Source organism: Hermetia illucens, chromosome 4 (genome assembly GCF_905115235.1).
Source record: "Hermetia illucens chromosome 4, iHerIll2.2.curated.20191125, whole genome shotgun sequence".
In the NCBI taxonomy this organism is placed as follows: Eukaryota; Metazoa; Arthropoda; class Insecta; order Diptera; family Stratiomyidae; genus Hermetia; species Hermetia illucens.
In genome coordinates, this window is record NC_051852.1 from 19,215,253 (window position 1) to 19,229,180 (window position 13,928).

At 46.5% G+C, this 13,928-nt stretch overlaps 1 protein-coding gene across 1 annotated transcript; it reads left to right on the forward strand.

Moving 5' to 3' along the window:
• Nucleotides 1-9,269: 9,269 nt before the first annotated feature.
• LOC119653368 lies at nucleotides 9,270-10,946 on the forward strand. Its single transcript, XM_038057911.1, has one exon. It carries the CDS (start codon nucleotides 9,270-9,272, stop codon nucleotides 10,944-10,946), a length of 1,677 nt encoding a protein of 558 aa, XP_037913839.1.
• The last annotated feature ends 2,982 nt before the right edge of the window (nucleotides 10,947-13,928 follow it).

The following is a 13,928-nucleotide window of genomic DNA, read 5'->3' on the forward strand; positions in this document are numbered from 1 at the left end:
AATGTATCTGTTGGTGTAATTCAAAGCTAATAAATGCTACACAAGTGAAATTTATCAGGAGAAAATCTTTTATTCCAAATGCAATTAATAAATTCTGACTGCAGTAAACAGTATATGAAGATCTGGGACACAATTGTCTAAAGATTGTAGATTTCTGATATGACGCATACTTGGATACGACTAGATTCCCTACATTGAGATTCAATTGCCAAATTTTGCGCATGCCAGAGAAGGTGGTTAGTTAGTTAGTTAATTTAGTTAAATGGGGGGAGCCACAGCTCCGAGCACTCAGGCCATTATTAGGCCCATTGTACTATCCCCGTAAGTTGCCTACTCAATGGCTTCCCGCCTACGATGTTCGCAGGCTTTAGCGAATCTGAGAACTTTCCCAAGAGGCAGAGAGTGTGCAAATTCCTCATTGAAGAAAATCTTGCCAAGGTGTCTTCGTCTGAGATCTGAGGATGCCGGGCAGCTGCATAAAAAGTGCAGGGCCGTCTCCTCCCCCTCCTCACATTGGCTGTACACAGCCGAAACCACTACCACAATCTTTTCCATATGGTAGTTTAAAGGGCAGTGTCCCGTCAAAAGCCCTACTAGGGTTTTCATGTCCCACTTCTTAAGGGACAACCAAAATGCCGCTCTAGTGGCCCTAGGCTCCTTCACAAGGATTTTCGCTTGCCGGCAAGAGTCCAAATTTCTCCACTCGGTTGCGTGAATCCTTGCAATTTCACCCTTCAGAGTAGACTTAACAGTAGATGGTCGGATCCCAAGAGCTGATTCTGGCCCCACCATTGTGGATCCAGACCTTCGGCGAGCCAGTCTATCAGCCTCCTCATTACCGGCGATGTTAGAATGCCCCGGCACCCACATCAGAAATGTTTCATTCAGTCGGTCAAGTTTCAGCAGCACCTGATGACAACTCCACACCAACTGGCTTGATATGTTGTTGTCATTTAGGGCTGATAATGCTGTCGGAACAGATTCGAATGGTGCGACCCCTCCATTTTTGTCGTAGACATTCTTCTGCTGCCAGTGAAATGGCATATATCTGCGCCTGGAATATGGTCGTCATTTTTCCGAGGGGTCGGGCCAGTTCTATAATCCGATTCTCCGAGAACACACCTGCACCCGATCCATCCTCCGTGACTGACCCGTCGGTGAAGATTATTAGGTCTGTAATCTGAAAAGACTCATGGCCACTTGTCGACCATTCTTCTCTTTCGGTGATTACGACAGTGTATGTCTTTTCAAAGACGAATCTGGAAACCATATGATCGGTCGGCATCAGGGCTACCGGATGTTTTCCAAGGAATTTCCAGATAGACGCATGCCCGTTGGATTGGCCGCCTTTCCACGCCCCAATAGTATCGAGCCTATATGCATCGTTGGCCGATTTCCGTTTCACCTCCAAGTGAATGGGGGTAAATTTAGGATAGCTTCAAGTGCCGCAGTCGGCGTAGTACTCATTGCTCCAGTAATACTTAGGCAACCAAGTTTCTGAATCTGCGTTAGCAACTTCCTGCTGTTAGCAAAGTTCAGTCTTGGCCACTAGACGATGCATGCATACATCAAAATGGGTTTTATTATGGATGTATACATCCAATATATCCGTTTAGGTGAAAGTCCCCAGGTCTTACCTATCGCATTCCTACAGCACCAGAACAATCTGCAGGATTTCTGGTATTGTTCCTGGATATGATGCTTCCACGTTAACTTGGAGTCGAAATGTACTCCTAAGTACTTGAGTGTTTGTGCCAGCTGGATTTCCGCCCCTGCTAAGGTGGGTAGCGTATAGCTGCCCCACCTGACGTTACTAATGAACATAACTAGTCCAGTCTTCCTAGCGTTAACCGTGAGTCCATTGCGGAGGCACCAGCTGTGGATTACATGCAGAGTTGCATTAAAGCGGTCAAATACTGTGTCCGCAAACTTGCCGGTAATTATTACGGCTAGGTCGTCCGCAAATGCTTGCGCGAAGACTTTTTTGTCCTCGAGGAGCCCCAGCAGGGTAACCATCACGAAGAGCCATAACAGTGGAGAGAGAACCCCTCCCTGTGGGCAGCCCCTGAGACATCCTGCTTCAATAAACTTCTGGCCGACCGATATGTGGATTTTTCTCCACTCTAGCATGTGAAGGATCCAACTGATTAGCAGCGGTTCGATTCCATGCTGTCTTGCCGCATCACAAATTGCCGCAAATGAGGCATAATTGAGGGCACCTTCGATGTCCATGAATGCGCCTAAGGCGTATTCTTTATCGGACATCGCCTTTTCAATTTTTGCCGTAAGTTCATGGAGTGTTGTCTCCGTGGATTTGCCTTTCTGGTAGGCGTGCTGCATATGATGAAGTGGCCATTTAGGAATGGGTGTATCCCTTATGAACCGATCTACTAATCTTTCTAGTCCAGAAAGGACGTTAGGCTGATCGGTGGAAAGCTCTTTGCGTCTTTATAGGTGGGTTTTCCTGGTTTGGGAATGAACAACATCTTCACATCCCGCCATTTAATTGGAATATAACCGTGTGCTAGGCATGCACGATATATATTCCGAATGTGTAGACCCAGGGCATCCATTCCTTCTATTACTAGCGCAGGGATGATGCCATCCGGACCTGCAGACTTGTATCTATGGAACGAGTTAAATGCCCATTTCACTCGCTCCAGTGATACTACTTTGCATGCCAGATTCCAGTCTCTCGGTTGAGGGCTGTATGCACCTGTTGGCCCCGAGATTAGATTTTGGATGCTGCCTGGGAAGTGTACTTCAAGCAAATGATTTGCCGTTTCTTCATCGCTTTCTGTGTACTTCCCATTCTGTAAACGTAAATAACCCAGTTTCTGGCTACGTTCTTTGACCAGAATCCGCTTCAGCTTTGAGGTTGCCTCAAAAGAGTTAGTCTCTTCGCAAAAGCGTCTCCAAAATGATCGTTTAGCCGATCTAATGCTCTTCTTTAGAGCCTTCTGTGCCCTTTTATAGCGATTCCAGCTAGTGCTTGATTGACCCTTCAGAGCACGATTAAGGAGCATCCTTGTCGTTCTCCTCTGTTTTGCCAAATCCGAGTTCCACCATGGTGTTTTACTCTTCTTTGGCATCTTGAGTGGACAGCTTTCTTCGAAAGCTTCTCTCATGCTAGTTGTGATCATCTGGGTTGTCTTCACAATTCTAGCAATGGATTTGATGCGCCTCCCAGGGATCGTGACTCGGGCGCTCAATTCTGTTTGATACATTACCCAATTTGTCTTCCTCGGATTCCGAAATGGAGTGGGTGGAGGTAGATCCATGCCCATAACGAAATCAATGCGTCTGTGATCCGAGAGTGTGATATCGTTTGATACTCTCCACTCTCCGATCAGAGCCGCGATGTTTTAGTAATAAAAATTTTAAATGTACACATATTTATGACTAGATATAATATCAAATCAATGAAATAACACTTCCAATTCAGTCTCTGTACATTCAGTCTTAATATCAAAAAACGGTATAAGAAAATAACGAACAACTTTAGTAATAGCCTTTTTCCGCACTTGTAGGAGATTGACCGATGGAGCCTTTTTTGATTATAATATTTTTTTAATGAGCGCGCTGAAGTGTTCCGTGTCGCGGTTGGGAACAGAAGAGACCGACTTATTTGCATGCGGTCCTTACTGTCCCAACCAACGGCACTTTTTTACCGCTGGCTCTCCACTTCCCCGGTGCGTTCTGAAAACGCGTGAGTGGAGAGTTTCCACGTTCAGCGCCATCTACCCGTCCGCATCCGCAACATCCGAAATAAATTTCGAATGCTGCAGATCCTGCCGCGCCACAATGTCAGGAGATGCCACCGTGATGTCGATGAACGATGTCGACGTTGAAGAAAGTAGGTTCATTACCCACATTTAGGATCTGCAAATCGGTTCCTACTAAATATTCCAATAGTCTCGATCCTCTGGCATTGATGTTCGAACTTCTCCAGCATATGTGGTGAGCGTTGACATCACATCCTGCTATTACCCCCATGCCTCTACTTTTGGCATATTGGATAGCTCTGATGAATGTTCCACTGGGAACATATTCTGCGTCGTAGGGGAAATATGCAGAGCACCATAGTATCTCTTTATCTCCCTGTTGACTTTTTATGGTTAGCTTAGCCGATGTGGTGTCGCCATCACATAGGTCGTTAACCAGGTTAGCCTGGAAGTCTTTGGAGACTACCATGCAGGTGCGGGGTCGATCACTTCCATTGGCATACAATAGGTCAGCATGTTGGAAGTTTAGGCCCCTGACTGCCCCACCAACAACCTACGGTTCTTGTATGAGGTATATAAATGCCTTGCAGCTATTGATCCGACGACTGATAAGTGCAGTCGCCGCTTTACAATGCTGCAAATTTACTTGGGAAATGTGGCACCTCATTTACGTTTCAGATGTAGACGCCGGGGGCTGCATGTCCCCTTCAAAGGTTTTAGGAGCCGACACTTGTAACGTGACGGTCCCCAGCCCATAGTAGAGCCGGCAACCCGATTTTCTTAACATCAGGTTCAGGAACGCCAATAGTGCGAAAAGTTCCCGGCCTATCGGTTCTCTCTCCTGTTTTGCTGCCTAGCAGCAACCAGGTAGAAGTGTTAAGGTTGTTCTGTACACCAAGTTGTTCCAGAACCCCGACACCATTTCGCTCTTCTTCTGGAAGCCAGAGAAAGCACTTTTTGATCGATGGAAGCTCAGAGACCCTTTTCAAGGTTAGTCGCGCACCCTCCCACACATCGTTAAGGGAGGAGCAGTACTGCCTGAGCCACTCGTTCGTGTCTTCGTCGGCAAAGTTCAGCCGTAACATTTTACGGTATACACCTACCGACTCAAAGTAAAACTTAATGCCTTGCGCGGACGCAGTCCTTACAGCTAGGAGGAGTTTCCTCCTAAGCTGTTCGCATTGCTCAGTATCGTAGCCGGATGGATTAGAGTCGTCATACAGGACCCATCCATCGGCTTCGATAGCCTTGACTGCAAATGAAGGCCTAGCCGTTGCCGGCCGAGCCCTCTTTGCCGCCTTTTGTGTCGAGGAGTTAGGATCGTCCGAGGACCGCTGCCGCTTCGGTTTCCCCTTAGCCGCAGGTGCCCCGAACGCTCCTTTCCCCTCAACCTTGGCACAGCTCTTTGGTTGTGCGTTGCCCGGAGGCGGTTTGCCCGAAGGCGGTTTGCCCGGAGGCGGTTTGCCCGGAGGCGGTTTGTCCGAAGGCGGTTTGCCCGGAGGCTGTTTGCCCGAAAGCAGTTTGCTGCCCGTGGACAGGTGCTTACCCATGGGCAAGACTTTAGCCTCAGCAGGTGGCGCCGATTGGAGCCTGGGGTCAGGAGTACTGACAGAAGGGGCCTGCTTCGGCTCGTCCGTTAAGGACTGAGTCCCAATTGAATTGGTTCCCACTTGAATAAGTGGGGAATCTGAGTCTAGACTCAGGTTCTCCATCGATGAGCTCAGGGTTGCCCCTTCACTCGGGGTTGGATCGTCACGATCGAAGTTCAATTGTGTTTGCTTAGTAGGTTTATGTTTTTGTTTTTTTGTTTTTTCATAGTTGGCTGCCGTGGCCTCAATTTTTCCGGGGAAAGTAAGTCGATATGGTTGTTAGAAGTACCTGGTTTGCGCGGAAAGCGGTCTACAAACAAACGTGGGCCTCTCCGGACGGGACTACTTTCAACCAAATTGATCGAACGCACCCACCTCTCAGCCTTGATGAATGTCAGAACTTACAAGGGGCTTTTTTTTTGTTGAGGATGGTGGGAATCCTGAATTCGCACACACTTGGTGACGGACCGGACCACTTGGAAAGCAACTTACTCTCTCTTTTGTAGTCCACGGACTCTCCTTTTTGGGGAAAACACAGTTTTCCAAAAATAAAAGAAAAAGTTGACTGACGGTTTCGTCCAGGGCAGAGCCAACTCATCAGACACTGCCCCACCTCTGCCCTGGGAGCAACATAACCGAAAGTAACGATAGATGGTAATCGCTCCATTTATTTAAAATCGCAAATTCGTAATGGGTACGAATTATATTCAAGTGAAATCTGCCATAAGTTCAGACCTAAACCACGCCTAAGTGAATTTTTTGTTGAGAATACTGGGAGTTCCGAGTCCGCAACCACTTGGTGGCGGACCGGCCCACTTGGAAAGCAACTTACCTCCCGTTTTGTAGTCCACGGACTCCTCTTTTTTGGGTTGAACACCCAAGTTTTCCAAAAAAAAAAAATTTGACTAGCAGTTTCTTGGGGCCCAATATAGACTCGAATCACTATCTCGTTGGCATGGTTCTCCGAGCTCGAATAACAACACCGCCCCGAATCCCCTCTGACAATCAGGTGAAAGTCAACATCGAAGCCATCCACAAATTAACCTTCCGCAGCACCTATAAGGAGGAAATGGATGTCGCAATAACTGCAGTCAACGTAGATCCTGGAGATGAAGTATAAACAAGTGATTTTCATAATCACCTGAAGAATTTTATCATAAATACGGCCACAAACATACTTCGCCCCAGCCGCAAAAGAAGTCGGAACGCCTGATTCGACGATGAATGCTACCAACGGAACGGAATAATACTGCATACCGAGCACTGTTGCATTCTCAAAGGACGTGGACGTGGACTTATCACGAACCCCGGCAAGTGGAGACGAGCGACTTCACAGACGGAAAAAGGAGGTCTCGAAAAGTACAGGGAGGAATCGCATCTGGCGCGAAAGTTTTACCAACAAGTCAGCAGGGTGAAGCCTTCTATACATCGATGCTCATCCTGCCGAGACAAAGAGGGAAATCTGATTTGCGGCAGAATGGGCTTCAAGGCCGCCTATGATAGCATACCCAGGGTATGAGAGAATTCGATATCCCATCAAAATTAATAAGACTGACTAGCTTGACCCTGGCCAACGTACGAGGCCAGATAAAAGGATCACTCTCAAGACCAGTCGACATCAACAACGGTCTAAGGGGTGGCCCTATCATGCGTCCTCTTTAACCTGGCCGTGGAAAAAGTGATCTGTGATGCTGAGGTCAATGCCAGGGGTACGATCCTCTTTAAGTCCACCCAACTACTGGCCGATGCTGACAATATCGACATCATGGGAAGAACCGCCTGAGACATACAAACTGGCTTCATCCAGTTCGGGCAGGTGGTGCGAGATCTTGGACTGCACATCAACGAAACAAGACAAAATACATGGTGGCAACGCTAGCACCAAAAACCAACCAACCAACAACATCAAACCCCATGGTCAAACGGAAAGAATAAAGATCGGAGACTACAACTTTGAGACAGTTGATAATTTCTCCTATCTAGGGTTGAAAATCACAACCGATAACAGCTATGACGAAAAATCCGCTCACGGTTGTTGGCTGCCAATAGAGCCTATTTCAGCTTACAAAAACTGTTTCGCTCAAAAGGTTTCACCATAGGCTCAGAACTCTTACTGTACAAGACAATGATCTTGCCAGTCCTCATGTGTTCCTCAGAGATTTGGGTTCTTTGCAACAAGAATTTTGAACTCTTGGCCGCGTTCGAGAGTGGAATCCTCTGAAGAATTGTTGGCCCCCTACATGGGGATGGACGATTCCGTAGCCTACATAATGACGAAATCTATGGGCGATACCATGAAATCCGACTGAACAGGTGGCGGTGGGGCGGGTCACTTAATCCGTATGGATGCGGATGATCCAGCCCGGAAAGATTATAAGGGCAATATCCATGGTAGAATAAGGAGACGAGGCAGATCCTGTCTGAGTTGAAACAATGACGTAGCCCGGAACGCCAGGCAGCTTTTCGAATTGGTGGCCTTCGGCGCAAAACCGGGATGTTTGGAGTTCCTTATTAAGTCGGGCATAGACTGGATACCGGTTGTTGCGGCGTTGATGAAGAGAAAATTTGACGTAAAGAGTTTTATAATGCCATCTAACTGAAGAATGCCAGACGTGGCGAACGCAGCTCTGTTGGCGACTCGACTTTGGGCAAGGAAACAACTAGCTCGAGTGTCAAGGAAAGAAGTTCCTCCGAGGCGAAGGCCACTGAAGTTGATCATCGACCAGAGGTTGTTAATCCATTTCACAGTTCAATCTGGTGTCGGGTTATTTCTGAGGACTTCTGCAAGGTGCTCTTTCTTTGACCTAGAAGCCGGCTTCTCACAGGATTCTGACTATAAAATGTCGATCCAAGTTAAACAGGATCACAATTGCACTGTTACGTGCTTGATGGTTCAATGTAGGTACTTTTCAAGTTGACTTAATCCCGCGATCTTCTTAAGAGACTGATTGATTTTGTAACCACAATCAGAGCCCCACTGAGGCAAGCACAACGGTGCTAGTCTATACTATATTTCTACCGAACTAAGGAATACGTTACTCGTATTGAAATGCAACACCATGTTTGAGGCTCAAAGATCTCTGTCCACTTGGACGTAACCACAACTCCAGGAAATTCTCACTAGGGAAGAGACATGAAAATTCAGCGATTACATCGATTCCTATGGTACTTGTAATTTGGCAGCCGTCATCCTGTCAAAAACCGACTCTCATGTAATAAGAGCGCTCCTTCTGGTAGCTGTCGGTAACAGTCTGACACCGCTTTTGTATCTACTACAACTATACTTTCCAGAGTAGAGTACTTTCCAGAATATCCGATCAATTTCGACAAAATTCTCTCCCGAATTGCAGAAAACGTTGTCGAAGGGTTGAATTGTTAAATGGCGAGTCCCGATGACTGAAAGGAGTGTATTGGGGAAACCAGGACCTGAAGCTAATTCCAAGAAGCGAAAACAATGAAAATGGCCCTTGCCAGTCCCCTTCGCCTCTCTATTCAAAAGATACTTCAATTGACCCTTTTTGTTGTCCTCGAATCGGTCCAATGCTCCCAATAAACAAAACTAATTCACATATCATTCCCCTTGACATTAGGATATGATATAAGGACTTGATTTATATGCCCTGTGGCTTTTTTAATTAATCTTGTATAAAACATGCTCGTGATTGAAAATCAATCATAAATTTCCGATAAGCAATATATTTCCGTTCCATTAGAGTAATGGCAAAATTCCAGGACTATGTAGTCGGCATAGTAGTTCTCGCATTTTCAGTCGTAGTTTTGGTGATACGAGGTCCTTGTTCACAAAAATTTAGTTTGTCCAAGTTGAAAGTAATTGTTCGGGGACCAAACTTGTATCTTTTTATAGTGTCCAATAAAATGTAGAGTCATGGAGAGGCCTAAGATTATTTTCAACATTATCTGGATAATATCTGTAAAAATTATCGTAACTTCCTCAATGGACCTTCAAGAAGTTATTACAGAATTGAACAGAATAGAAGAGATTCGAACGGTTTTGTATTTTCTTAATGATGTGGAGGAAGAAACGGAACAGATTATTTTAAAGCATTCAAACCCTCTTATTGAGACCATTCCGAAACTTATACTCAAAGATGCTTCACGGGGAGTGACTATAAAAGATAAATACAACGAAGATACTTTGTCCATAATTTTCGCCACAATCCGGACAAAAAGAACTGTCCTGGAAGCAGTGAAAGGAGCTTTAAACGGTAATGTTCGGTCAAGAGTTATTTTTTATTTACGCATGGAGGGTTTTTTCGAGGAGACCCTGAAGGAGGTCTTCACCTGTTTGTGGCATCATCGGATGTTTAAGAGTCTCGTCATCTGGAACAATCGCACGTTCACATTCATCCCGTATCCTGACATAAAGATTGCAGAGGTCACATCAGTAAAATCTCTGAGCTCAGTTTTCTCAAAGAAAGTAGTCAACCTTCAGAGAAATCCCGTGAACGTCATCACGAATTTGGGCCCAGCAGCCTTTATCAAATATGTGGATCGTAATGGAAAGTTGCGATATGGTGGTCCCTTTCTAAAGGTCATTCTCGAATTTATTGAAAAACTAAATGGAACATTTTTCGATTACGACGGCAAATTTAATGGTTTCACTGAGATAAGGGCTTTATTTGGTCGGAGGGAGGTCGATATCATGTCAGTTATGGTGATGGGGTATGCGCAGAATGATGAGTTGACATATCCCATAAAAGGCGATACAGCGTGCATCCTGTTGCCGTATCAAAAGGAACTGCCAAGGGTGTATTATCTAATATTGCCTTTCCAAAAGTCCAGTTGGCTTCTGGTAGGCAGTGGAATTATGTTTTTATTCATAATTGCGGGAGCTACGGAACTTTTGAGTGGCAGGAAATTTACTTCTTTGCTTCAGGAAGCATTCTTTCGGGTCGTCCGGATAGTCATCCAACAGATACATTTCGATAGACCGCTGACGAGTCGGTGGATGACAATAATTCATATACTAGGAGTTATCCACTTTATGCTTCTTCTGAGCCTTTATCAAAGCGGCTTGAGCAGTTTCTACACCAAATCAATCGCCGGCAAACAAATCGACATTGCCGAGGATCTAGCTAGAACCCAGTACCGAATATTGATCAACTCTGATATATTGGATTATATTCGCCGCGTCAATATTTTCCCCCAGAATATTGTCCAACGTTTCTCAACAACTAAGGCTCCGCTATCTGGGAATCCCAGCAAAATAGATATGAAATTTGGTTATTTTGTCGGAACGGAATATATGACCATTTTCAATGAGCTAGAGAGACAATACTCGAAAAAGTACTTTCATAACAGCAAAATGTGCGCAGTTACGACTCTCGCTTGTATCATGATTCAAAAGGACTACCCATTCAAGGAATCCTTTAATGATGTGATACTTCGGCTAACTGCTGGCGGCTTCATTTATAAGTGGCAAAAGGATATTGTGTACGAAAACAAGGAAGCAGGATATATAAATATGACCCTGACAACTGAAAACCTCCTCAGACCTTTGATTTTCGATGAATTGTTTGCGGTTTGGATTATTTATACAATCGGTATCCTTCTGAGCATTATTACCTTTGGTGTAGAGAAACTATGGGAACTAATAAATGAATTAAAATAAATTTTGAAGTGTACCTATCGAAGTAATTGCAACCTAATAAATGCTGCAGAATTGAAAGTTATCACGAATTACTTTTTATTTTCCGCTCTATAGTGAAAAAGTTTCCAGGACCTGTACAGCAATCCAATTGATCGGAAATACAAAATCCCTCATTATCACCTTGGATGCCATCAAATTTCGCTTGGATTCCCAGCATGCCTGTCACCAGAATTTGGCTGCCAAATATGAACATTGAAAAGGGTAAACCATCTAAATGTCGGTTAGGTGAATGCATTTACGCACACAGTGGATTCCCGGTTCGGCACGTCGTCGGACTACCAACGAAACACCTCCCCATCGTCAGAGAGCTAGCCTGGCACCGTTTGTCACATTACTTGGGGCTTGTCCGCGAACTTTTTCGCCTTGCGGAGCCTTCGAATCAGGGAATTACTATCACCAATGGGAGGGGAGAGAAGGAAGGGAACTGTCAGTTCAAGGAACCCCCTCCCATCCGGCTTCTCCACCGGTCGAGCTCTATCTTCTTAGCAACGAGAAGGATCCGAATATAATGGGTAACACGGCTCCAACTGTCAGCACTCCTCAGCATCTCTTCGGCAATGTTGTCTGGAGAGAGATCCCTTGTGTTTAAATACAGCTGCTGACGAACGCCATCCCACCTTCCACAAGAAAAAAAGTGTGATGGGCCTCGTCCACAATCCCATTGCAAAACACGCAAACCGGAGATCGCACCTTTCCAATCTTGTGCAGGTAAGACTGAAAACTTCCATGCCCACTTAAAAATTGGGTAAGGAAATAGTCAGTCTCACCATGCTTCCGATTCAGTCACGCAATCCATCTGCCTCTAGTTTCATTTTGCCAAGAGAGCTGCCACTCGTCTAGAGTGCATTGCCATCCTTCACGAGCAACAACCCCCTTAGCTCACCGCACTTGCGCTTATATATGGATTGACGCTCCTTAGCAAGAAGGGCAACGGGGACCACTCCCGCGACCACCATCACGACCGGTTCAGAGACAGTGCAGTACGCAGACGCCACCCGCAAAGCTCCCCGTCTCTGTACTTGCGCGAGACGTTTACGATATAACTCCTTGCCAAGAGCGTCACCCTATACGTTTGCGCCGTAGACCAGGACAGACTGCGTTGAACTCATCAGGAGACGTCGCCTACTAGACATAGGACCCCCAATGTTCGCCATTAACTTGCATAATACCGAAACCCCAACTACAGCTCATCTTTGAGTCAAAAGCCAAACCGAGGTAACTTACCGCTGGTTTTGACTCGATTATAGACTCGCCGAACGATATAGGACGCAGGGTCAGAATTATTTTTTAGTCAGGATGACTATTTCAGTTTTTCCAACGCAAGATTGAAACCATGAGTAGTCATCCATCCGCTTACCCGTCGCATCAATATACCGAGTATGATTTGTGCCATTTCGACAGTGCGTCCAGCAACAAGTGCTGCGACATCATCTGCATAGCCGACCAGGCGCGACTCTTCTGGCATGTCGAGTTCAAGTAGACTGTCATAGGTAGCGTTCCAGAGGTCCGGCCCTAGGATGAATCCCTATGCTACCCCCGACGTGATCTCCATCCTCCTCTGACCATCTAGTGTTTTATAGAGCAAGGAGCGGTTCCTCAGATAGTCCCTCCCTAAGAGATAGTCCGGCACGTGGAAAGTATTGTCTAGGGTGCCTAGAATGTCTTTCTGTCTTACAGAATTAAAGGAGTTTCTGACGTCAAGCGTAACGAGGAGTACACTATAGTATATGCATCCTCCCGGTCGCCTGGACATTGTGTTAAACGGCGGAGCCTGTGAGACTCCTTCTGGAGCTCTGCGATTTCCACTGTCCACCAACACAAGGTACACCACGTCTCGATGCCTTCCTGGGCATAGAGGCTCCGCATAACTGAATTTACGACAGTGTTGGCAGCAGCGCCTCCGCCCCCAGGAGTACCCCCCAGCGCGGCTCCACCTGTTCCGAGCCTTTCGGCAAACCTGCCGGTGTTCACCTTCACGACGTCCCATGCACAGAAAAAGCGCCGGGGTGGCGTACACCGAGAGTTTGTGTCCACCTCCACCACCAATCTATTGATGGTCGCTTGCCGAAAAATCTTCCAGAACTCGTCCACCAGCGACCAGTGATTCCGACGCGAATGCTTCCCTCGTAGCCCGGGTGCCGGAACGTTGGGGTAGATCCAGTGTTTAGAACTACCAGTCCTGTTCTCGCCGCCATTTCCAGAATTCGTTTCCTTCTGGAGTCAGTGTGAAGCATGCTCCATTCAACTGCCCTGGCATTGAAGTCACCCCGGACCAGGATCCGTCCATTTGTGCCTAAGATAGCGTCCTCCAAAGCATCAAGCCTGCGTCAAGAGTCCGGCATCGTCTCATTTGGCGTAAGTCAGACACTAAAAAACATTATCTCTGAACACTGAATCCCGACAGAGCCGTTCACTCGGCCTTGGGTAAGAACTCTAAGGAAGGTGCCGTCCCGAACCCAAATGGCAGCCGTACCTGATATGTCAGGGTGACATGAAACTAAGTCCTTGTTTTGGTACGATTCACTGATGAGTACTAAATCCGCTTTGGTCTCCGCAGCGAACTGCGCTAGCAACTCGTGAGCGGTTGCACTCCGGTGCGCATTGATTTGTAGGATGCGACATCAATCGCATCACGGTCCCTGCATAGGATGCAGTTTTCCTTTTCATTGCAGGTGTTCTCTTCACTGACCTGCCTGACCCCATTTACGGCATCTTGCCCTTCTGTCAGGTCCCCGACAGGTTGCAGATGTGTGCCCATACTGCAAACATCTGTAACATTTGGTTGGGCCGGCTCGGATTCGTATCCTGCACACTACCGAACCAATTCTTATTTTCCCGCTGTTTAGAAGCTTCCTCGCATATTGCTCGCCAACTTCCACCACAGCGAGTTTTTGGCCTCGGGAGTTCGCAAAAGTGATACCAATCCGGGCATTGGTTACCTCC